Source organism: Tetrahymena thermophila (genome assembly GCF_000189635.1).
Source record: "Tetrahymena thermophila SB210 genomic scaffold scf_8254010, whole genome shotgun sequence".
Lineage (NCBI taxonomy): Eukaryota > Ciliophora > Oligohymenophorea > Hymenostomatida > Tetrahymenidae > Tetrahymena > Tetrahymena thermophila.
In genome coordinates, this window is record NW_002476013.1 from 653570 (window position 1) to 676629 (window position 23060).

The following is a 23060-nucleotide window of genomic DNA, read 5'->3' on the forward strand; positions in this document are numbered from 1 at the left end:
AAAAATTAAAATTATTTTGAGTTAATAATATAAATTTTATAAAGGTAATATTTGAGATTTATACATTTAATAAATTAATTTGATTATGCATGTAAAATCATGTATGACTAATAACATAAACAAAATTTAAAGAAAAACTAATTCAAAATACCCACCCACTAATAATTAAAACCTATATTAGTTTAATAAAAATAAATTAATTTTTAGAAATATCAGGTTTTAAAGAAAAATAATTTTAAAAAATTATTATTAAGAAAAGAAATAATAAAAAATAAATATTAAAAATTTTTTAAATAATCTAAATTATTATGAACAAACATTTAGATTTTCAATTTTAAAGTAATATTAAATAAGAAAAAATATAAATTAATATAATTAAGTAGGCATTTTTTAGAAAATTTATTTTTTTTGGATTAGATTACGTTAAATTAACAAAACAATAGTTATAACTCATATGGTTATTATAAAAATGCATAAAAAGTAAAATAAATCCAAATCCTGAAGTCCTGATTGTGGTATTATCTATGTTAATTAACAAAAAATTTAGTAAGATTTGATAAAATAAAAAGTATTCACTAATTCAATAGATTGATTATTATTTAGTAAAAATTATAAGGATTTTTGATTAAATAAATTAACCTTAACAAAACTGAATAAAAGCAAATAAATATACTTTAAAATAATATAATAGATCTTAAAAATAGCTAATAATACATCTTGAAGAACGAGCAAAAAATGGAAATAACTAAAAAAAATGCTGTAATGAAAAAAATGAAGAATTTTGCCACTATGGCGGGCAAACTAAATGCTTTATCTAGTGCAACTGCATAAAAAAAATAAGATGAGATAGAATAGCAAAATTTATTAAACATAGAGATAGAAGTATAAATAAAAATATTATTAAAAGCATTTAAATTCATTTTGTATAATAAAATATATCAGAAAGGAATAGCTTAGGAGAAATTTTTCAATGCAGTTTTGAGAAAAGTGAAGACAGATGCAGACGCGAAGGTTTTTGATTTAATATTTTTAATTCCTTTTTATTTGGTAGTACATAATCGATGTTATTATCAAAAATAAAAGTTAGTTGAAAAGGAAATAGCTAATATTTTTATTTTATAAATAGCTAATACTCCAAAACATACAAGAATATGAATCGATTATCAAATTATTTGGTAAGGATACTGAACCAAGTGCAAAATTAATGGTAATATTGATAGCTATAATATATGCATGTATGGTATTGTTAACTATTCATAAAATAATAGCTTTGCAAAGGAATGCAGTTAGAAACATATCAAAAGGGATAGCCTATTATCAAGCAAGGTGAGCCCTCTAATAATAAATTTTATGTCATAGCTTAAGGCTCTGTAGTTATTGTAAAAGCAACTGATACAAATGTCTTTTAGGTCTCATAATAGTAAGATGAAGAAAAGAAAGAAGCATAAGGGAAACAAAAGAAAGAGAAGGAGTAACCACCAGATGTTCTTGCTGTTGAAATTCAAAAGTATGGCAAAGAGATAAACACTCTCAAATAAGGTTAGGGATTTGGAGAAGCTGCTATCATTGAAACCGATCCAAGAGTATTCATTAATTTTAAGATTAATCTTGTCATTAGTTTAAATTAAAATTAACTTTTGTTTTTTTACAAATCAATCACAAAAAATATACTTCCAATTTACATTAAACAATATTTGTCGAAATCCAATCATTTAACTCTATAATAAATATTTAGCGAATTAATTAATAAATAAATATTTCATAGGAAATCCTAGTTATTTTTATAGCTTTTTATATTAAAATTTCTTCAAGCTTTTTATTTATTTTTAAAAACCTTTTTTGCTGATTTATTTTGAAATACATAGTACAATTTACAATTAATAAGATATTATTTATTTTATTTATAGAAAGCTAAAAGAGGAGCAACTATTTTAGCTCGTGAAGACTAAACTTAGCTTATAATTATTATGAAAAGAGAATTTTAAAAATTCAAAGATACATTTTCCTCTTAGGGAAAAGAAAAAGCTCAAATTTTGACATCCTTAATTCCTTAACTTAAATTAATCAATTCAACTTAGACAAGAGACGATTTAATTTTCTACTTTTAGGAGGAAGGTGGCTTAAGAGGATAACAACTTACAGTAGAAGGAAAGATTGGAGACAAATTATATGTCCTGAAAGAAGGTTAGCTTGAAATAAAGAAAAATTATGTCAACCAAAAAAATATTTACTATCATGATATTTAGAAGGTAATATGATTGATTTAAATGAAAATTAATTTTAATTATTTATTATATTAACTTAATTGTTTTAAAATAGCTGAAGATTTCTTCATTGAGTAATCCCTCCTTTTTTGGTGAAGAAATTCTATACGATAATGAAGATAAACCTTACAATTATACCATAACTATCTCTTCAATTTAGGCAAGGTTTTATACAATTAAAAAGTCAATAATTATGTTCAAATTTCCAAATCTAAGATAAGATATTTTAAATGAGTATGAGCTTAAAGAAGAACATAGAAAAAAAACAGTCAACTATATTCTTTCAAAAAACTAATAACCTTCAAATATGATTGAAGTTGGAGAAACTCTCCATGAGTACAATAAATTAAAAAATTTTGATTTGTTTTCTTAAATGAAATCATCCATGGTTGATGTGCATAATAAAAATGTATTTAAGGTAAATAAGATTATTTGCAATTTTATTACTTAAAGACAACATTAATTTCTCATAAAATTTAATTTTTTATTCAAATGTATTGATTTAAATTAACTTTTATATTCTTATTAGGGAGTTTAAAAAAATGATAAATTCCAGAACTAGGATGACATTGTAAAATTAAGATTGGAAATGATCAAAGAGTTTGAAGAAAAGTAAAATTAAGGCTAAAAAACTAATTCATAAACTTTAATACCAAGTGAGGAATAAGTAAACTAATAGTTATAGCTTTAACTTAAAGAGAGACCATTTACAGGGATTTCTAGAAAACAAAAAGCTTTTGCATCTTAGTAATAAGTTTAAATTCCTAATATTGACCAAGATGAAGAGTAAGAAGATGAATTCAAATAATTCAAGTAAAATTTTGGAAGTAATTCTTCAATTTCCACTAACAAACCAATTGTTGTATAGAGGAATAATTTTACTGATCCTAATGAGAATAAATAAATTATTAACAATCTCAATCTCAATCCAAATTCAAATTCAAATACAAATACAAACAAACCTTTACCTGTACCTCTTGATCCAGTTTATAGCAGAGTTTATCAGTAATAACATGATTTTGAATAAAATTTTATGGAAAATTTGCTTGAGAAATTAAAATTAATGAATAAAGCTTAGTAAGGACCTAAGGAATCGCCTCAATTAGATTTGGGATATCTTGAATAATTTAAAAAGAAATAGTAACACAAATTAAGAGTGATGCAAAAAAATTAAACAAACAACCAATACTTAATCAATAACAGAAATAGTGTATTGCAGAAAAAAGTATATTTAAAATTAATTATTCATTTTTTTAAGTTTGAATATTATAATTAAAATATTAGATAGACTAAATAAAAAATAAATATCTTAAAGAAAGTGCTGAATCAGATATTATTGTTTAAGATGGCATAGCTATATCAAATTCTAATCCAAATACTCTATTTAATACTTTATTCAGCAAGTCTTAATAAGAAAATACACCTAAAAGTAATAAACACAATATCACAAATGACTCATTGGGAACTCCACAATCAGCTTAAGGAAATCAATTTACTAGAAACTCAGTTTAAGTAATAATCATCTTTTATTTTAATTTTAATTTAAATTATAAATACTCAAATAAATATAAATAGGGAATATAACCAATAAATGTTGTGAAATTTAGTAGTTTTAAGAGTGAAGGAACGTAAACCAAAAAAAATGCAAGCAGTTAGCCAAAAGGAAGTATTTTTAAAGTAGGTGTATTCTAATAACAATAATAATAGCTTACATAAAATTAAAGTTCTCCTTAGCTAAAAAATTATTTTATTGCACCTACTATTTAAAGTGTACCATCATTGTTTGTCTTAAACTCTCAAAGAGAACATATTTAGAGTAATTTCAGTAATGCTAGCATATAAACGCCATAAAATGGAAAAAATATTGGCAGTAGTATAAACAACGGCAACAACTTGAACTAAAAGAGTGAAAGTAAAGTAGGAAATTTCTCTAGTTATGTTTAAAGTTAAAAAGTCTTTAGCTAAAGCACGATTATCACAAATTTTTAATAAAATAAATCAGAATAAGAAGAAATTAATGATGATAAAATTTTAAGCTAAAGATATTCTAATTACAGTGCACTATAATTTTAAAGTCCCTTCAGAAATAAAAACTAAAAAAAAGATAATATAAATTCCAGTTTTGAAGAAGACTAAACCCATTAAAATTATTACAGTTCAAGTGTAGAACCTCAAGGATTGTTTATTTCAGCAGATTTCAATGGTGATAAATTTTCAAAAGCTATTTAACTACAGCAAGCAACACCTATTACTAATAAAAAAGATAAATTACATCCCTAAAAAGGTTTATCTCCATTAGAAAAAAATACAAGATAGAGTTTTGAGTAAAACTAAAGAAGTGTTTCTTCCTAACAATTGAAAAGAATTAGCTTACAAAGACAAAAATTAAAAACGGGCTTGTCTCTTATAAAAAAGCCTTTAGCTACTTAACCTTTTTGAAAAAATATCAATAATTAATTCTAATAAACAATAGTAAATAATATTTATTATTTTATATTAAAACGGAAAAAATTATTAATAATAATTATTTGTAAATTTATTTTAAGTTATATTTTATTATTTATATAAAGAGAATAATTATCAAAAAAATCAACTTAATTAATTTTATTTATCATCATAAAAAATAAAATTAGTGAAATAAACTAAATAAATATCCATTTTATTTATGAAAATAACATTTTTTTTCATTTAAATAATTTTTAAAATATAATTTATAATATAAATAACATAATTTTTACTTAAAAAACATTTCTTTTTTGAATTAAAACTTTTATGTACTAATTTTGATTCATTATCTAAAATTAATATTCAAGAAGGATGATTTTTGGGTTTTAAGAGGAATTATAGTAATTAATATTTAAAGTAATTATTCATTTTTTTTTTAGTTAAGAATTTACAATCAAATATGATAAATCAAAAATACATCAAGATTTAGTAAAAAATAAAAAAAATCTGAATATAATTCAATTCCACAATAACTTTTTTTAGGAAGGAGAGCAAAAAAGAAAAAATTAATTCGAAATTAAGTGAGTCAATAAATAAATTTACTTATAAAAATATGTAATTAAATCTTTATACTAATAAAATACTTATAATACTGGGTATTTTAATTTGCAACGAAGTGACATAATTAATTTAATGAAAAGCTTGATTTACTTAAAACGAATTCGAGTATATATATCATATAAATACACTTAAAAATCACATATAAAAGGTGCAGTATTTTTACTAAAATGAATTTACTTTGCATTTATGTATTTTAATTACACTTTAAACCTATTTTATAAAATTATTTTTTAGTTCTGTGATTTTAATACACAATAACTAGCTTAATTTCATCTATTTTTAATAATTCTTTACAATATTTTATTAATAACCAAATAATTACACATATTACTCATTTTTTTTAGTTCCATTTATTTGTTTGATTTAATTTGATTAATTTAAATATTATTTCTGTATTTAACAAAATTAAAAAATATACTGAAGGTTTTTTTGATGTTAGAGAAATTTTGTTTTTCCTATTTGGCTAAAAATTTATTACTATCGTTTTAAATATACAAAAGCTTTCTATTAAGTAAAAGTAAAAATAAATTTAAATCATTCAGTAACAAAGATAATTTAAACATTATTATTATCAAAAATTAAAATATATTTAATATTTAATATGTCCTAATATAATAGTGAGTAACGAAGATAATATTTAAGATTCATGAAAAATTAAAAGAAATTTAATAAAGAAAATTTTTAATTTCCTTTTGAATTAACAAATTAGTTACAAAAACAAAAAAATAAAGGATGAAAAACTTACTTGAATTGCAATAAGATTTATTCTATCTGAATAATATATTAATTTCTTTTCTTATTTTAAATGTGGCTAAAATTTTAGAGAAATTTGCATTAGCTTTCAACTCGAAATTAATAATAAAACTTACTTTATTTTATATACACTTCTCCTTCAAACAACAGTTATAGAAGAAAATCTAATCATTTGGGATTATTTATCTTTTATATAAAAAAAATATTCAGATATATAAGGTTTTTAATATGATCTATCAAATATAATTATTTAATAAATTATTAATATTTTATCAAAAATTAGTAGATATACTAAATTAGATTACTAGTAAATATGGCAGCTAATATTTGGATTTAACTCAGCAAAGACATTTACACTTGCGGTGAACCAATTTAGGGAACAGTAAATATAATCTGTACAAATGCAGTTTATGGATAATAGCTTGTTTTCAAAATCAAAGGAAAAGAATAAACTAAATGGGTTGATTTAGTTCAAGTTTTTGAGAATCCTCAATAGTAATAAATTATTATTACATTTTTATAAATTGAAACAATTTTGAAAAATATTAAAAAACAAAAAGACCTTTAAACATACCTGAGAGTGACATAGAAAGGGTAAATGATGTAAATTTGTCTGATGATAGTAGCGACTCTGACGATGACGAAGGTATTGCTTAAAGAGCCATGAATGTTGCTAAAGGCATATTTCATAATAAAAGAAAATATCCCTACATCAGAAAAAATAATAATTAACTTTTCTCTGTAAATAGAGGGAAAGGATACTGCAAGATCACAAACCAAGTTTAAAATCTTGGATAACTGCAAATTGGTTAATACTAATTCCCATTCTAATTCAATTCTTAGAAGAACTGGCCTGGATCTTTTTTGAATGAGTATGTTTTTTTATATTTTGCAATAAAAAAGTTCGTTTTTTAAGTTCTTTTATCAAATATTTTATTAATCTAGACTTAGCAAAGAAAGAGGTAGAATAAAATACACATTGGTAGCATAGTATGGCAATTCGAAGACAAAAACAGAATTCTTTTTATAAGAATTTAAAACTTCAGAGTCGGATAACCATAGTGTAAATGCAAAAATATCATCATGGTGCTGTGTTGGTTAGGGAAATGTAAAGATGGATGTTTCATTTGCCAAAGACTCTTTATTTATAGGAGAATAGTAGACTGTTAAAATAAATCTTGATTGTTCAAATCTGAGTGTCAACATAAACACTTTGAATGTAGTTTTAAATAACCACTTAATATATAGGTCAGATGATGGAAAAACTATTTCAAGAACTCATCCAGTTTACAGTACTTAGCTCTAGGGATGTATAGCAAAAGGAGTAAAAGAATTTACTGAGAATTTTATTGTATAATTCAATGAAAGCAAATATTCTATTCGTCCTACATGTCATGGAACTAAAATTACTTCTACCTATGTGCTATCGGTAAATTTTTTATAATTTTAGAGCAGATTTTAAATCAGTCAATTCTTTAATATTTAGGTAGAAGCTGTCAACGATGCTACCTGCTCATGTTGTAGTGATAACGCTAGTGTAGCAAACGATACACATATCTACTCGAAGCCACTAGTACCTGCTTCATAATTAGTTGTTGCTTAACCTAACTTTGTCCCAATAATCTAACCTGTAATAAATGTTGCAGTTTAAAATTTTGTTGCTCAAACAGTAATCCCTGTTAATAACTAAATGCCACCACCTGCGATGAATAATCCAAACTAGTTTCAATAACCTTAATCTCAAAATCAGCCCTTGATGTAACCAAGTAAATAATTACTTATTTTTATTATTTTATTAAAAGTATTAAAAATATTAATAGCAATAACACCTCAATAGAACTAACCACCTTAATATCCCCCATAAAATCAATAACCTTAATATCCTCCCTAAAATCAATAACCTTAATATCCTCCCTAAAATCAATAACCTTAATATCCTCCCTAAAATCAATAACCTTAATATCCTCCTTAAGGTTAATAACCTTAATATCCTCCTTAAGGTTAATAACCTTAATATCCTCCTTAAAGTTAATAACCTTAATATCCTCCTTAAAATTAATAACCTTAATATCCTCCTTAAAACTAAAATGGAAATTAAATGCCCTAATAACAACCTCAATATCCTCCTCCTAATCAAGGATCTGCTTAATTACAGCCAAACTAAATTTAAATACAAAATTAATAATAGTAATTATAAGGTTAATAGTAATAACAATAATATGGAATATAATAGGGGTAACCAGGGTAGAATCCTCAATAACCATAATAGCCAGGATTAGGATATTAATAGCCTAATTAATAAGCATAATATCCTCCCCAATAATATCCTCCCTAAAATGGTATGGTACAATAACAACAACAATAAGGTTATTATCCATAATAGCCTGGTGCATTTGTTAGTCATAATTGATGAAAATCATTAGAATTAAGGTTAATAAAGTCATTTTGATGAAAAAAATTTGAGTTTGCTAACTTGTTTATTTTATTTTATATGTTATTTAGTTTAGTTTAGTATATTCTTTTATTATTTTTTAACATTTTGAAAAGAAAGTTTATAAAAATATCAATCAAAAACACAAAAAGAAATGTAATTAATTTATTTTTCTATTAAATTCTAGCTGAAAACATGATATCTTTTCTGTTCTAAATAATGATGATATATGTATGTATGATCAATTTTTTTATGGAAAGATTTTTTTTCTAAGAATAATTCCAGATTTAGTTTCTGAATTTCAAATATAGGAAAATTTCTAAGATTATTGATTTATAAATAAATGATTAAATTAAAAAATAAATATTTTAACATCTTAACAATAATAAACAAAAGATATAGCAAAATGGCTGAACATAGCAACGTTATTCACCTTAACTACAAAGAATTCGATGCCAAATACACCGAATTGAAGTAACAAGGCAAACCCTTCGCAGTTTTATTCACTGGTGACAATGTTCCTGGAACTACTGACTCATGGTGTGGAGATTGCGTCAGAGCTCACCCTGTTATTTAATCAACTGTTATTCCTAAATGTGCTGAGCTTAATATTCCCTTTTTGGAAGTTTTAGTTGGTTTAAGAGAAGAGTAAACTAAATTAGATTTTTTAATGATATCTCCGTTTCAAAATAATTTAAAATTTGATTTAAAACATTTAATTATAAAATAGATGGAGAACTCCTACTCATTCAATTAGAAACCACCCTGATCTTATGTTAACTAATATTCCTACTTTACTTCTCAATCAAAAGGTAAAATAATTTAAAAGAAATAAATACATTTTAGTTTTTAATCAATCAAACACTATTATAATAAAAGGGTAAATTCATCAAGAAATTAGTTGAAGGTCAAATCCTTAACAAAGGACTTCTTGAAGACTTCTTTGAATTAGACGATTGAAGAATATAAATAAATAAGCACCTAAATTAGATAATTAAAAAAGTTTAATTTTTTAATAAAATAAGTATCTTAAATCGTATGTATTATTTATTGTTTTTTAGCTAAAAAAAATTTATTCAAATCAATCAAAAATAAAAAAATTATATCTATAGCTTTAAAGTTATTTTAGAAACCATTTTAATTATTTATAAAATTAAAAATAGAAAAACTTATAATTTATTAAAGTTAGTTTAAACTTAAAAATAAAATAGGAAATTTTTTAAATAAATTTTGGATAGTATTAAATGTTTTAATTAAATTTTTATTAAAAACTTAATCCTTAATTTAAATAATTATTTTAGGTTTAAAACACAATAAATAAATTACTAAATAAATTGATTGAATTATTTTAGACAACTAAGTAAAGTGTTTAGAAATCTAATAAAAAATATTTGTGTAAATTTTGAATAAAGTAAATAAATTTTTTGAATTTTTAGTGGTAAAAATAGTTGGAAAATAAATTATATTTACATTTTTGTATAAGTATAATATAAAATAATACTAAATAAAGTAAGATCGATAGATAGTTAATTAGTTATTTTATTTTTAAGTATAATTTATTCTAAAGAAAATTTGAAAATAAATTAATTTATTTTTTTAAGTTTTGTTTTTTTTCATGAGCAGTATCTTTTCCTTATATAATCAATACCATTAGGGAAATAAGTTTAATAGGATAAATATTCTTCATAAGACATCTATTGAAATAAATAAATAAATTTATTTAATTATATATTTTTAAAGTGAATTATAATATTTACCTCGTTATTTGTAGGATCAATCATTTAGGCTGCTGGAGAAAGTGAATAATTATATTCTACGTCAAAGAAAGTTGCTACATGTTGCAAAGTAGAAAGTATGTCAATCAGATTAAATTAGAAGTGCTGAGTCAAAAAAGAATTAAAGTATTCGTTGAAATTATTAAGTGAATTAGCAAATAAGTATTTTTCATTGAATCCTGAATGAACTTATTTTTTAGTGAATTATTTATAATAAATGCCTAGCTACAAGTACATTAATGAAGCAATTAGCATTCTGCTTTCAAATCTTAATACATTAGCATCTAATTACATTAAATCCAAAATCTACACCATTTATCTAAAAAGCATGTAACTTTTCTATTCAGGAATTCTGTAGAGAATTAAGTAATTCTTGTTTGAAATCTTTTGATCTTAAACAAAATTTATTTGATATTTATTTGGCTTATCAAAACTAGATTTTATGAATCTATCCCATATCTCAGTATACATGTTCAACCAAGTTATTTATGTTGGTGGATTTAATTTCCAATCAAAAGCCTATTTATTATTATAATTTATTTTTATTTATTTAATAATAATTAAAAATAAAAATATTTTAAATATTCATATATATTTTTTGAACTATCTAAATTAAAAGTTTTTAAAAAATTGCTTTTTATCTTAATTATTATTGTAATTTCTAATTTATTCTTAATTTTTATCTTCCTCCAAACAAATTCATTTGTATTTTAAAAAACTTTTGGAGATAAATCGCTTTATTAATTAATTAATTAATTAATAAGTAAGTAAGGTATTTATTATTTTTGTTATTTTATATAAGCTAATTAAAATTTATTTGAATGAAAAGATATTTTAATAATAAATTAATTACTTTTAACATTAGCAGTTCATATTCTACAATTTATGCTACTGTATAACCATCATCAGTACATTTTGCAAACTCTGAAATGGAAGGAGGTTGAATTTCTTCTATTTTACAAGCCATATAAAGAGAAACAGCTCCAACAAGTTAAAGGTTAAGCTTTGTAACCTATTTTTAGCTGAGATACCTATCAACATAATTTAAAGAAAGATAAACAGTTTCTCTTTTTAGCATGAGGCTCATGCAAACATCAAACATCCAATCAAATAGAATGCATCTCATCATACAAGTAATTTCTGTTTAATTATCAAAATAATCTGGATTTGGCAGATAGTCTATTTCCTATTCTTTCATATCCTTAATTCTGTATTCGAAATTCTCACTTAAGATATTTTAATGCTAGAAATTTAAAAGCTGCTATTCAAGACTTTCCTTTTATTCTTTATTTTTTTATTTATCTAATTTTAAGTTATTTGGTATTTTGTTGATTTAAACATTTTATTTAGTACTAAATTGCTCAATGCTATCTTTTAAGCTTTCTTCCACAACTTCTAACTCATAATTTGTGACAACAGTATCTTCTTTTTTGAGATCTAAATCTTGGACTTAACTCAAAGTATTACTTTAAAGATTATTAGTGTTATTGTTATTTAGACTAATACTAACAGTATTATTTTTAGTTTTATTTTAATTACTGCTTAAAGTGTTGTTGTTATTGTTGAAAGAATCTTTGTTTTAAGAGTTATTTTGAGAACTTTAGGTATAGGTTTATGATCCTTCAGTGGCACTTTTGCAAATAGCTCCTAATTTATTTATAAGATGATTGCTTAAATTCTTTTTATGAGTAGGTTTAAATCCACAATTGCTATTATTAATATTATTATTATTATTGCTTTAACTGTTAGAAGCATTATTAGGCTAAGCACCATAATTATTTAAAATTTAAGATTACTATGATTGACTATAAGGAATCGAATTATCGTATTCTTCAATTAATTAAATATTAGTGATTCCAATCTTTGAATTAATTTGAGAGGTTTAATGTTAAGTAGAAATATAATTTTAAATTTAAATATTATTTTGTATTTTGTCTTTGTTTTCTGATAAAGTTTAAGTAAAAGATGATGAATTTTAGTGTATATTGTTTGAAGTGTTGCTATTATAAGTTCCTGGATTGATATTATTACTTGACATGTTGTTGCTTTTGCAGGATAGTAAATTTTTAAATTATGAATTATCGCCATATCTGTTTGTTAGAATTCCTGATAGATTTTCATTACATACAAGAGGAGAATCTTAACTAAAATTAGAAACCTGAGTAGTTTCGGATTTTATAGCAGTTGAAAGCAAATTTTTATGATTATTTTAATTTAAGGCACTATTTTGAGTCGTGTTATTGTTATTACTAGAACATTATCCAGACAACTATCCAAGTTAACTAATATTGTTTACTCCGATTTAATTATTTTAAATATGTGGATATTCGGCTTTGTTACTTAGATTACTATAATAATTATTATTTATATTGTTATTATTAGTACTATTATTTGAATTAGAGCTCAATAATCCTATTTGATTTGTAATTTGCACTTAAGTACTTGGAACACTTGGAGAAACAGTAAAATTGCTAAGAGTTTCATTAGTTTTTTATTAATGAAGATTTTAAGTACTGCTAACAGAAGAAACTGAGGGTATTGCTGGTGTTGGCTACTTTGAATTGTTTACAATTCCATACGAGTTTACCTAAGACAATATAGAAATAGGGTTTGCTTTTAAATGAGATTTATTAGAATTTTATGTCAGATTTTAGGTTTAGATTGGATTATAGTTTTGAATTTATGTTTATATTTATGTAAATTTTTGTATCTTTTCTTGTATTTTTCTCTAGATGGGAGCTTAGTTTTAGTACATTTGTTCTACTGCTTAAGAATTATTAGGATTGTTTTAAGCTTTTTATTAATTTTAAACCTTTAAGTGAGATTGAACATTGATTTTATTTTAATTGTTTATACATTCATTTTTTTTTTAAGCAACTTGGTTTTAAAGAATAAATTAAGTATTGTTTGTATTATTGTTGTTGTTGTTAAGACGCTCAGATTAAAATCCAGGTTTCTCTTCTTATTAAAGATTTATATTATTTTAAACTTATTATTTATGTTGTTGAGAAGAGAAGTAGTTGGCAGCGTTTTTGATTGCACTCTTTGTTGAAGTAGTTTTGCTAAGTAACTCTTTCAAAGCATCTTAATCTGTTAGAGCCAAATTAGAAGCAGAATTGATTTCTAATTGATTATTCTTTTAATATGCATATTAATTCTAACCGTTGTTGCTGCTATTTTAAATTTTTTATTAATTTAAAAAGTAATTTTTTTATAAGTCATTTTACTATAAATGCAATAGCATAGAATTAATAGTTGTTTGGGTGTTTTATTGTTATTGTTATTATTATTATTATTATTTCAAAATACTAGCTGATGTGCCTTTTGGAAGTGTTCCAAAAGAAGAAAAATTAGATGTGCTGCTAATATTATTGTTGTTGCTGAGAAAGGAATATGAGTTCAGAGTATTACTGTTAAAGTGTTATTATTAAACATTAAATTTATTTTTTTCAAGTAATGGTTACAAATTAGCACTATTAATATTATTTTCAATATTGCAATTGTAATTATTTATATTTTAATTTTATGATTATTAGATGTTAATACTTTTATGATTATTGTGGGTGGTTTAGTAGCCAATATTTTATTATTAAGAATTTTGTTTAGGTCTTTCTTAAATTTACTATGTATTTGCATTATTGATGTTATTTTCAATGTTACTAACTTAATGATAGTTATTTATATTTTAAGATTATTATGAATTACTGCTTACATTTTTTAAATTGTTTTGACTGGTATGGTAAGTATAATTGTTAATCATAACTTGTTATTATGAGGGTTGCATTTTGCTTTGAGTTTAATTCATTGTATTTTAATGATGCTACAAAATGTTTTACTTTTCTTTTAAGATATCTTCATATTGATTTAAAGTTTAGTCTTTCAAGTCAGATTAATCTTAGCGGTTATTTTAGTTTTTTATTTATTCGTTTCCTCTTTATCTTACATTGACTGAAGAACTTTCGTTACGTCTAGCGCTTGTGATTACAAGCTATTGACTGGAATTTCCACTTCCATGATTTTGAAGGAATTAATTGCTTTTACCTTAAATTTAGACATTCATTTAGGTTTGAATTTAATTTTGAGGCTGTAAATTCCCATTCATTTAAACGTTAGAAATAGATTAATTTTTACTACTATTAGCCTGTATTTATAGGATTTTATAATTAATAAAATCTTTGGCAGAGTTTTTGTTTTGCGAGTTAAGAGTTGCAGAGCTAAATTATTATTGTGATTATTAATACTAATTTTTTGCATTTTGAATAGAAAATGTCGAAGCAGTTTATTAGTTCTATTAATTCTATTAGCCCTTTATAATGTTGTTATTTGTACTTGCTAAATTAAGATTTTATAGATTGTTTAAATTAATGCTTTGCTTACTCTTCTTTTGGTTTTAAATGCTTCCTTAATGGTTTGAGCTGATCATCTGCTAATAAGATTGCTTTTTTTTATGATAAGTTAAATTTCTATCATCACTTAGTATTTCTTATTGCAAAGACTGGTCTTTATTCTAAAATTAATTTAAAAATAGCTTTAATAATTATTAAGTTTTCTATCTTATATTTGATAATTTTTTGTATGTCTTGTCTTCAAAAATTATTTTAACAACATAATTTCAATCTTAATGCATTTTTGTAAATTTTAAAAATTAAATGTAATTTATTAAGGTTAAAAAGCATGCAATTTTTCAAATTCAACTTTTAAAATACTTAAGAGATTTTTTATTGACTCAAACGTTCAATCTTAAAATAATATAGATTAAGTCTTAATGTGAATGTTTATTAAAAAATGCATGGTTTTAGACTTAATAGTTTACATAATCAATATTCATAAATATATTTTACCTATATAGAAATAGAAAATTTCTAAGGTCTCGCAACACTAGATATAGAGGGCTTTCGTTAATTGCCTTGCTATAAAGGTTAAGCTTATTGAGGCTATTATAATTATTATTGTGATTGGAAAGTCTATTAGTAATTGTAACAATTTTATGATTAATTTCCAACTGGGATTTTTATTTCTTTGTTTTAACTCCCTTTTGCTGAAGATGCTATACTTGAAAACATTGTGTGACGGATTGTTAGAGTCTCTCTATTTATCTAACTTGCCAAATATATGTATTTACTTATATCTTAAAATAATGATTAAAAAAGAGTGTTGTTTTTAATTATTTTATTTTGCTTCTTTGTTTATTTATATTAGTAAATTATAAATAAATAAATAAGTGTTTTGAATAATCAATATCTTTTTGGCACCAAAATATTAATTTATTGATAAAAAATACTTGCTGTCTTCTATTATTAATGCATTTACATTCATTTCATCAAGAAATAATATATGTGATTTCTTACTTGCTTGCTTATTAACGCAATCAAAATATAAATATTCATTAAAGCAACTCAAATTTAATTTGAACTTTTTTTGAATTTGATTTTTTTTCTTTTTCATAATCACAATTCCCTCCTTTTTGCTTTTCTTATATTTTAATATCTCTTTAGTGCCAATTACTTTTTGTTTATTTTCAGTATTAAAAAAGTATCGAACATAGATCTCAATCTAATATAATTATGTTATTAGTTTTTCTTATTTTTAAATATATCCACAAATTTGTTATCTCAAATAAAAATTCTATCTATAAACCTTGTAATAAATTTGAATTTAAAAATAATTAGTAATTGCCGCTTAACTCGTAACTCTTTAAACATAAAATGTTACTAAATATTAAAATAATTATTTTTGTAAAAATTATGATTTTAACATTTTATTTTTTCATTTTTTTTAATTACTGTTTTGTAAGAGTTTTTTTTTAATAACTTTTAAAAATTGTTTTTTATTAAAAATTATTAAAACTTTTAATTCTTATTTCTAAGAATAAATATTTATTTATTCAGTAATATTAAATTACCTCATTCTTAGAAAAATCAAGCCTTTATATCTAAAAATTTTCTTTCTAAATATTTTTTTGTTTTAGAAAGAAATTATTTTAAAAACTGATCTTAATTAAAAAAAACCATGTTACTGTAAATGTTAATATTATAAGAAGTATTTTAGAAATTATTAATTTAACTTAATTAAGACCTGTTTTTTCATTAGGAAATTATTTTCTAGACTAGCTTTAATACATGAATTATAATTATTTCACAATAAATGTAAGGAAGACATTATAATTTATTTTTTCATAATTGTAAAATTTATTCAATATAGGTTTAATTATCAGATTTAATCTAAAATACTTAAATTTTAAATAATTATATTTATAAAAAACAAATAATGTGAAGTATATTATGTATAATAGACAGTTAAAATTTATTAATATTATTTTAATTTTATAACCAATTTTAAATATTAATAATTTTTTAAAATACATAAATATAATTTAATAAAGATCTATAAGAGAGGTTTCTAAACTGAAATAGAGGTAGTGGTGTAATATATAAGCATTTACCGTATATTAAAATACTTATTTGAAGTAATTTTCATTTTAAATAATGATATATAAATAAACTAAATAAAAAAAGAGATTAATAATATAAAAATTAAAATAAAAAAACACTAAATTTTAAATCCTACAAAATTAAAAAAAATACTATTATTATATAAATTTACTAGAAGATATATGAAGTTAAAAATTAAATATTATCTTTAAATTAAATAATTTTATAAATTTATTGATCTTAGTTTTCTTCTATCAAATTAGCTCATAATTAAATGCATATAATTAAGTATAATAAAATTTTAAAAGCTGAAATTAATTTTTATTCATCTTTAAAATAGTAAACTATTATTATAAATTTAGACAAAAATCACAAACATGATTTCTTCAAATTAATATCTTCCTCAGTTTTTTTATTCACTTTAAAAAATTTACAATAATGTTTAATAGGATATAAAATATTTTTAATAAATAAACTGTTATGAAAATTCAAATAAAGATAACTGATATAAATATTTTAAAATAATTACAAATTTGGTGTATAATTTAAGCAGTTTACTTTTTTAATCATGATAACTAATAACTAGTTTTAACAAATTTTTGATTGTAAATAAGCAATAAATCTTTATTCAAATAGATTTAATATTGAATATTTGATTTAATAGGTTATAAATAACTAGAAATAATTTAATAAAAAATATAAATCATTTAAATAAAATCATTAAAAATGATTGCTATAAATATGTGGTTCGATTCTAGTTTTTAAATTTTGCAAAATAAACTACATAACTTTAAATATTTAGATTAGAATTTTAAAATTTCATCAAATTGAAAAATATTTTTTAATTTTTAATTACATTTTTAAAAAATTGATGAACAAAAAAATAAACTTAGTTGACTACTTAACAAGATAGATTAAAAATTTTTAATTAAAAATAAAAGATTATAAATTATTAATGAGTTATAACTAGCCTATATTGAGAGAAGCATACACTGAATATATTTTTAAGTCAATTATTTGGTTGTATTTATATCTATAGTTTTTTGCTGGTTTTTTAAGATAATAATATCATTATTATATATCAATATTCAATGTTTTAATTGTATAAATTAATTTTTTAATCTTAGTGGCGCTCTATTTTGAGATAAATAAACACATATATTAATAAGAATCTATAAATAGTGGCAATAATTTTTACAAATTTACTTGAAAAACCATACGCAATTATAAAATTTGTTTCAGTTAACTTGAAATAAAAAAGCTTTTAGAGTAGTGAAAAAACATAATTTACAAATAGACCTTTAAAATTTGCTACTTTTTCATGAAATGATGAATATTGCATTCTATGATTCACAAATTTCAGGTTAAAGCTTCCTTTATTATTTAAATATAAGGCAAGTAGAAAGAAAAATAAATAAATAGATAAAAACCTAAAAAAATTAATACAATTAAAAAAAGAAATTTATTGGTATTCAATTTTTTTGATTAAAAAAGTAAAAAAGCATCAATTAATATTTAGGTGTTAACAAAATTCTACATAAGCTTTTGGAAAATATTCATATTGAAAAGGTGATATTTATACGAGGACTATAGTTTTTTGAGGAATTCAAGTTTACAATTTAGGCATTTTCAATTAAAAGAATAAAATAGGAATGACTTCTTCAACTTTCTTTGATGATGAGATACTAAGAATTGGAAATATTATTTCTGCGTCATTATCTTTACTGTCAGCATTAAATTTCTTAATCTTTTAGAAAAAAAAGGAAATATTTAGCAGATTGGTTTTCTTCCTTCAGTTTTTCTCAATGGTGCAAAACTTATCTTATCTGTCGTTAAATGAAAATATATTTAATATTCCTCCCTCAGTTGCGATATTTGCAAACTTGTTAGCTACTTACTCATTGCTCTTTACAACAATATGTATTATTCTGATTTATATCTCAGGAATACAATATATTTTTGATTCTGGCTCATCAATTCGCTCTTAAAAACGTATAGAGAAAGCATTTCTACTTTTTATATGTTTAAGTATCCTGATAGCTCTTTAGTAATATTTTTTTCAATTAAAAATTTTCATTTTAATGTTTGCTTTGTCCGTCTTATTTTAGCATTTAATTAAATTTTGTTAGCACTTAATATAACCAAATATTAATCTGCAAAATTTAAGGAAATTTTAAAAAATAATAGCAAAATAAGTAAATAGTAGATGTTTGTTTTACATAAATAATATATAGTTAATAAATAAATTTTTTAAGAATTTTTTATTAAAAAATAGTCCAATTTTTGAGTAATAAGCAGAATCGAGTGACTTCATTTATTAAAAGAATAATAATACATTTATTTTACTAGTCATATTCCCATCTATCTTATTATTTTTTTCCCTTTTACTGATGTTAAGAGCTCGCTAAAAGCGATTAACCTATAACAAAGAAATGAGATCTCTGCTAATAAATAATAATATGCTCACAGAACCTAAAATTATTATGGCATTTACTATATATAACATCGCCTAGTTAACTTACACATTTTCAGATAAAAATAGAGATATTTCAATTGATTCTTAACTGTTAATACCATATTCTTTTTGCGGTTTTATAATTTCTTTCCACTACATATTTTATTCTGGACTGTATAAGTCTTCAATAATCGATAAAATTAAATCTACATTTAGTGATGATAGCTTTAATGATGATAGAAGTTTAGTTGGAGATCCACATGCTGAAACAATGAGCAATGAATTCGATAAAAAATGAAATTAGATTATTTAAATTGATTTTCATAAATTTAATTATTGATAAAATAGATACTTTTAAGTATCTTAAGACTAATATATTTTTAATCAAACATAAACTTAGAAGGAATAATTCTTACTTTAATGATATTAAATTATATAAATAATTATATTCAATACTAATTACTTATTTTAAGTATTTCATTTTATAAATCTAAAATTGTATTTATAAATAAATTATTTCATTCATAAAATTAATTTAAAATAAATGTATCTATTTCTTTTGACTAATTATTTATTGAAATAATATTAATTTCATATACATTTTATAAGTTTTTTAATTAATTTGAATAATATTCTAATTATTTTTATTTTAAAATTTAGATAAAAATTAATATTTTTTCAAAAATATGAGAATACAAATAATATAAAAAGAACAAAGAATTTATTAGAATTAAACACTTTTTAAAATTATATTTTTTAAATACAGTAATTTCTCACTAACTCTAAATAAGTTTAATTGATATTTTATTCAAGAAAATTATATAGGATAAATATTCAAAAATATGAAAATAAAAATTACTTTAGTAATTTAATATATGAGGAATTATAGTATTCAAAAAAATCAATAAATTTTATCAGTTGAATTAAAATAAAACTTAGTAATTTTTTAAGGGAAAACTATTTTTAACAATAGAATTTATTTAAAACAACTTAGCTTTCAATGTCTTAAATCTGGTATTTAATTTTAAAATAATTTCTTTGATTTTATTAATACTAAAATAGTTGTTTAGTGCGAGAACTACTTTAAAAAAATAGTAATTAATTACTTTTATATAGATATTAGATATATTTTGGATGATTAAGATTAATTACTGTAAACAAAGTGTACCAAAATATATTCTTATGCGTTTTTGATTAATTTATTTAAAGAACTAAAACGCTTGATAAAAATATTGATAAACAAAAAAGGAATTAAAACTAAAGTAAAATCCTTAAATAGTTAAATAGTAGAATTTGAACATAAAATAGCAAATGAAATAAGCATTTAGCTCTGGCAAGAATAAAATCTTATAGATTTATTAAAAAATGAAAGAGTATTTATTTATTGTTTACTTTAACAGATTATTTTAATTCAATTATTGATATTTTAGAAATGTGCTATCAGATAATTTCTCATCATACTTAGTATTAGGTGTTGTAGCATTTACTTCTGGTAAAATTATTTTGCATAATTATTTCAAAAGATGATAGATAAAATTGGCATTCTTTCTATTCTTAATTTTAATAATATAGGTATTATGGGTTTATCAGATTTAGCAATTAGTTATCTTTACAAAGATGATTATAAAATGAGTCCATCTCAAGTTTCACTAGCTTAAAGTATAGTAACTCTTCCTTGGATTTTCAAACCAATATGGGGTTTAACTTCTGATTGCATTCCTTTTATGCAATATAGAAGAAAATCATATTTGATTTTGTGTGGGCTAATTTCATTTGTTATGTGGTCGTTGATGGCCTATTAAATAAGATAAAAATTTTTAGGTTTTGGAGCTCTATTTATAATTCAATTTTGTGGATCATTTTGTAGTGTTATTGCAGGTAATAAAAAATAAATTAGATTTATTATTTAATAGACTGATTTTTTCAACAAATTTATATTTAATACATTTTATAATAATAAAAATTATAATGATAAAAAAATAGAGGCAATTGTAGTAGAAATTTCACAAAAAAGAGCCAGAGCTAATACTGATTGGACTGAAGAGTAACAACAAGCTGAAGCAGCCAAAAACGTTTCTCTTTTTTTTGGTATTAGAAGCTGTGGTGCTTTAGTAGTTGCTTATCTAGGAGGTCATCTTCTTGAAATTTTTTCTAAATATACGAGTAATTTAATTAAAAATTTTTTTAAAAATATTTATTTAAATAATAAATAAATTTCAACACCTGGCTTTCAAATTTTTTAATTTTACTTTATTTTATGAAATAGTTTTTGCGATTACAAGCTGCTTTCCATTAATGATTGTAGTTTCGTCATTCTTTTTAGATGAAGAAAAAACAATAAATAATACTACTTTGGTTGAAACAACTAAATATTAGATTAGATAATTTTGGGTTTTTATAAGTAAACCAGCTATTTATAAACCTATTCTGTATATATTAGCTTTTATGATGATGCCTTGCAGTGGTTCTGCTATGTTCTTTTTTTATACAAATGTGTTGGGTTTTTAGCCTGAATTTTTAGGGTAATTGAGATTTATATATGCTTCAGGCTCTATTTTTGCTACCTTAATGTATAATAAATATTTAAAGAGTGTTCCCTTTAAAAAACAGTTCACATACAGTACAATTGTAAGCTCAATATTTGGCTTAACTTAGATTTTACTTGTTACAAGGTAAGTTTTCTTCAAATTTCTTTTAGTATTATTAACCAATAATTAATTTTTTAGAATCATATTATTAAACCAAAAAATAATTGATATTCAATTTTTAATAATATAAAAAAGTTAATATTTTTATTTTTTAAAAAAATAGAGCTAATTAAAGATTAGGAATCCCAGATAAAGTATTTACAGTAAGTGACAGCATTATGCTTCAAATTGTAGGTGAATTTAACTTAATTCCTATTTTAGTAATGGCATGCAGACTGTGCCCTAAAGATATTGAAGGAACTATGTATGCTTTATTAATGTCTACTTTAAATTTTGGAGGAATTATGAGTGAGCAACTTGGTGGTTTATTAACTTATTCTTTTGGAATTAGTGAAACAAACTTTGACAATCTTTGGATTCTTGTTTTAATTACCAATCTTTTACAATTAACTCCTTTGATATACTTAAATAAGATTGATATCAATAAAGCTTAGGAAATTACTGGTTCGACCCACTAATAATAAGATTCTTAAGACGAAGAAAAAATTGAAGCTAAATAAAACACAAGTGAATCAGAATAGTTTTAAGATGATGATAATGAAGTTAAAAAATGTGTTAATAATTAAGTTAATAATACTGTTTAAAATGAGGAAGACAGGTTATGTGAATAGTCTGATTAAGATTATGGCTTAAGTTAGTCAGAGTAGGTATAAATCAATAACCAAATTGAATAATATATTGAACATTATTCAGGATTTTGATATTTCTAGCTAAATAATAGATAATATATATGTAAATATGGGATAATTATTTAACATATAAAATCATTTATCGGTTTTTGTTTCTAAAATATTTGCAATAAGCTTAAATAAAAAATTTATTTATTTATTTAATTTCAGAATTAACGTTTAAACTATTTCATAAAATGTCTTCACTATTTGAGTATTAAGTATACATTTTTATTATTTATTAAGTGACATCATACTTATTTTGAAGTATTTTAGATTAAATAAGAATGAATTTTAGAATTAAATATTTATGCAAGCAAAATAAGATAAAAGACTAAACATTTTTTACAACATACTAAATATATACAGATCAGTAAATAATTTAATATTTTATTGAATTGTAAGGTCTTCTTAATTACAAATAAATATCAATCAAAACAATATTTTTGTATTTAAATTTAAATAAAATTTTTAATTAGGCAGAATAGCTTGAATATCAAATACTTGTG

General features: G+C 22.0%; 6 protein-coding genes across 6 annotated transcripts; 5 read left to right on the top strand and 1 right to left on the bottom strand. All coding sequences in view use genetic code 6, as the record gives it.

Moving 5' to 3' along the window:
* Window positions 1-594: 594 nt before the first annotated feature.
* Window positions 595-4703, top strand: TTHERM_00332140 (cyclic nucleotide-binding domain protein; the record flags this gene model as incomplete). Its single annotated transcript, XM_001026581.2, has 9 exons — window positions 595-882; window positions 943-1011; window positions 1127-1207; window positions 1269-1583; window positions 1908-2249; window positions 2320-2682; window positions 2794-3489; window positions 3549-3776; window positions 3840-4703. Exons 1-9 carry the CDS (start codon window positions 736-738, stop codon window positions 4701-4703), a joined length of 3105 nt encoding a protein of 1034 aa, XP_001026581.1. The 5' UTR covers window positions 595-735.
* A 1663-nt stretch (window positions 4704-6366) lies between these two features.
* On the top strand, window positions 6367-8493 carry TTHERM_00332150 (hypothetical protein; the record flags this gene model as incomplete). The annotated part of the gene is made up of 4 exons (XM_001026582.2): window positions 6367-6578; window positions 6644-6955; window positions 7029-7512; window positions 7570-8493. Exons 1-4 carry the CDS (start codon window positions 6397-6399, stop codon window positions 8491-8493), a joined length of 1902 nt encoding a protein of 633 aa, XP_001026582.2. The 5' UTR covers window positions 6367-6396.
* Window positions 8494-8857: 364 nt separating this feature from the next.
* On the top strand, window positions 8858-9474 carry TTHERM_00332160 (thioredoxin domain protein; the record flags this gene model as incomplete). Its single annotated transcript, XM_001026583.3, has 3 exons — window positions 8858-9162; window positions 9245-9326; window positions 9394-9474. The coding sequence occupies 3 exons, from the start codon at window positions 8858-8860 to the stop codon at window positions 9472-9474; spliced, it is 468 nt and encodes a 155-aa protein (XP_001026583.2).
* Window positions 9475-10127: 653 nt separating this feature from the next.
* TTHERM_00332170 (amine-terminal domain cyclin) lies at window positions 10128-15352 on the bottom strand (the record flags this gene model as incomplete). The annotated part of the gene is made up of 4 exons (XM_001026584.1): window positions 10128-10208; window positions 10272-10808; window positions 11143-14796; window positions 15131-15352. The coding sequence occupies 4 exons, from the start codon at window positions 15350-15352 to the stop codon at window positions 10128-10130; spliced, it is 4494 nt and encodes a 1497-aa protein (XP_001026584.1).
* A 3020-nt stretch (window positions 15353-18372) lies between these two features.
* On the top strand, window positions 18373-19473 carry TTHERM_00332180 (transmembrane protein, putative; the record flags this gene model as incomplete). Its single annotated transcript, XM_001026585.2, has 2 exons — window positions 18373-18767; window positions 18996-19473. 2 exons carry the CDS (start codon window positions 18373-18375, stop codon window positions 19471-19473), a joined length of 873 nt encoding a protein of 290 aa, XP_001026585.2.
* Window positions 19474-20486: 1013 nt separating this feature from the next.
* Window positions 20487-22584, top strand: TTHERM_00332190 (folate/biopterin transporter; the record flags this gene model as incomplete). Its single annotated transcript, XM_001026586.2, has 6 exons — window positions 20487-20548; window positions 20606-20667; window positions 20748-21053; window positions 21159-21338; window positions 21442-21847; window positions 21987-22584. 6 exons carry the CDS (start codon window positions 20487-20489, stop codon window positions 22582-22584), a joined length of 1614 nt encoding a protein of 537 aa, XP_001026586.2.
* Between the last annotated feature and the right edge of the window lie 476 nt (window positions 22585-23060).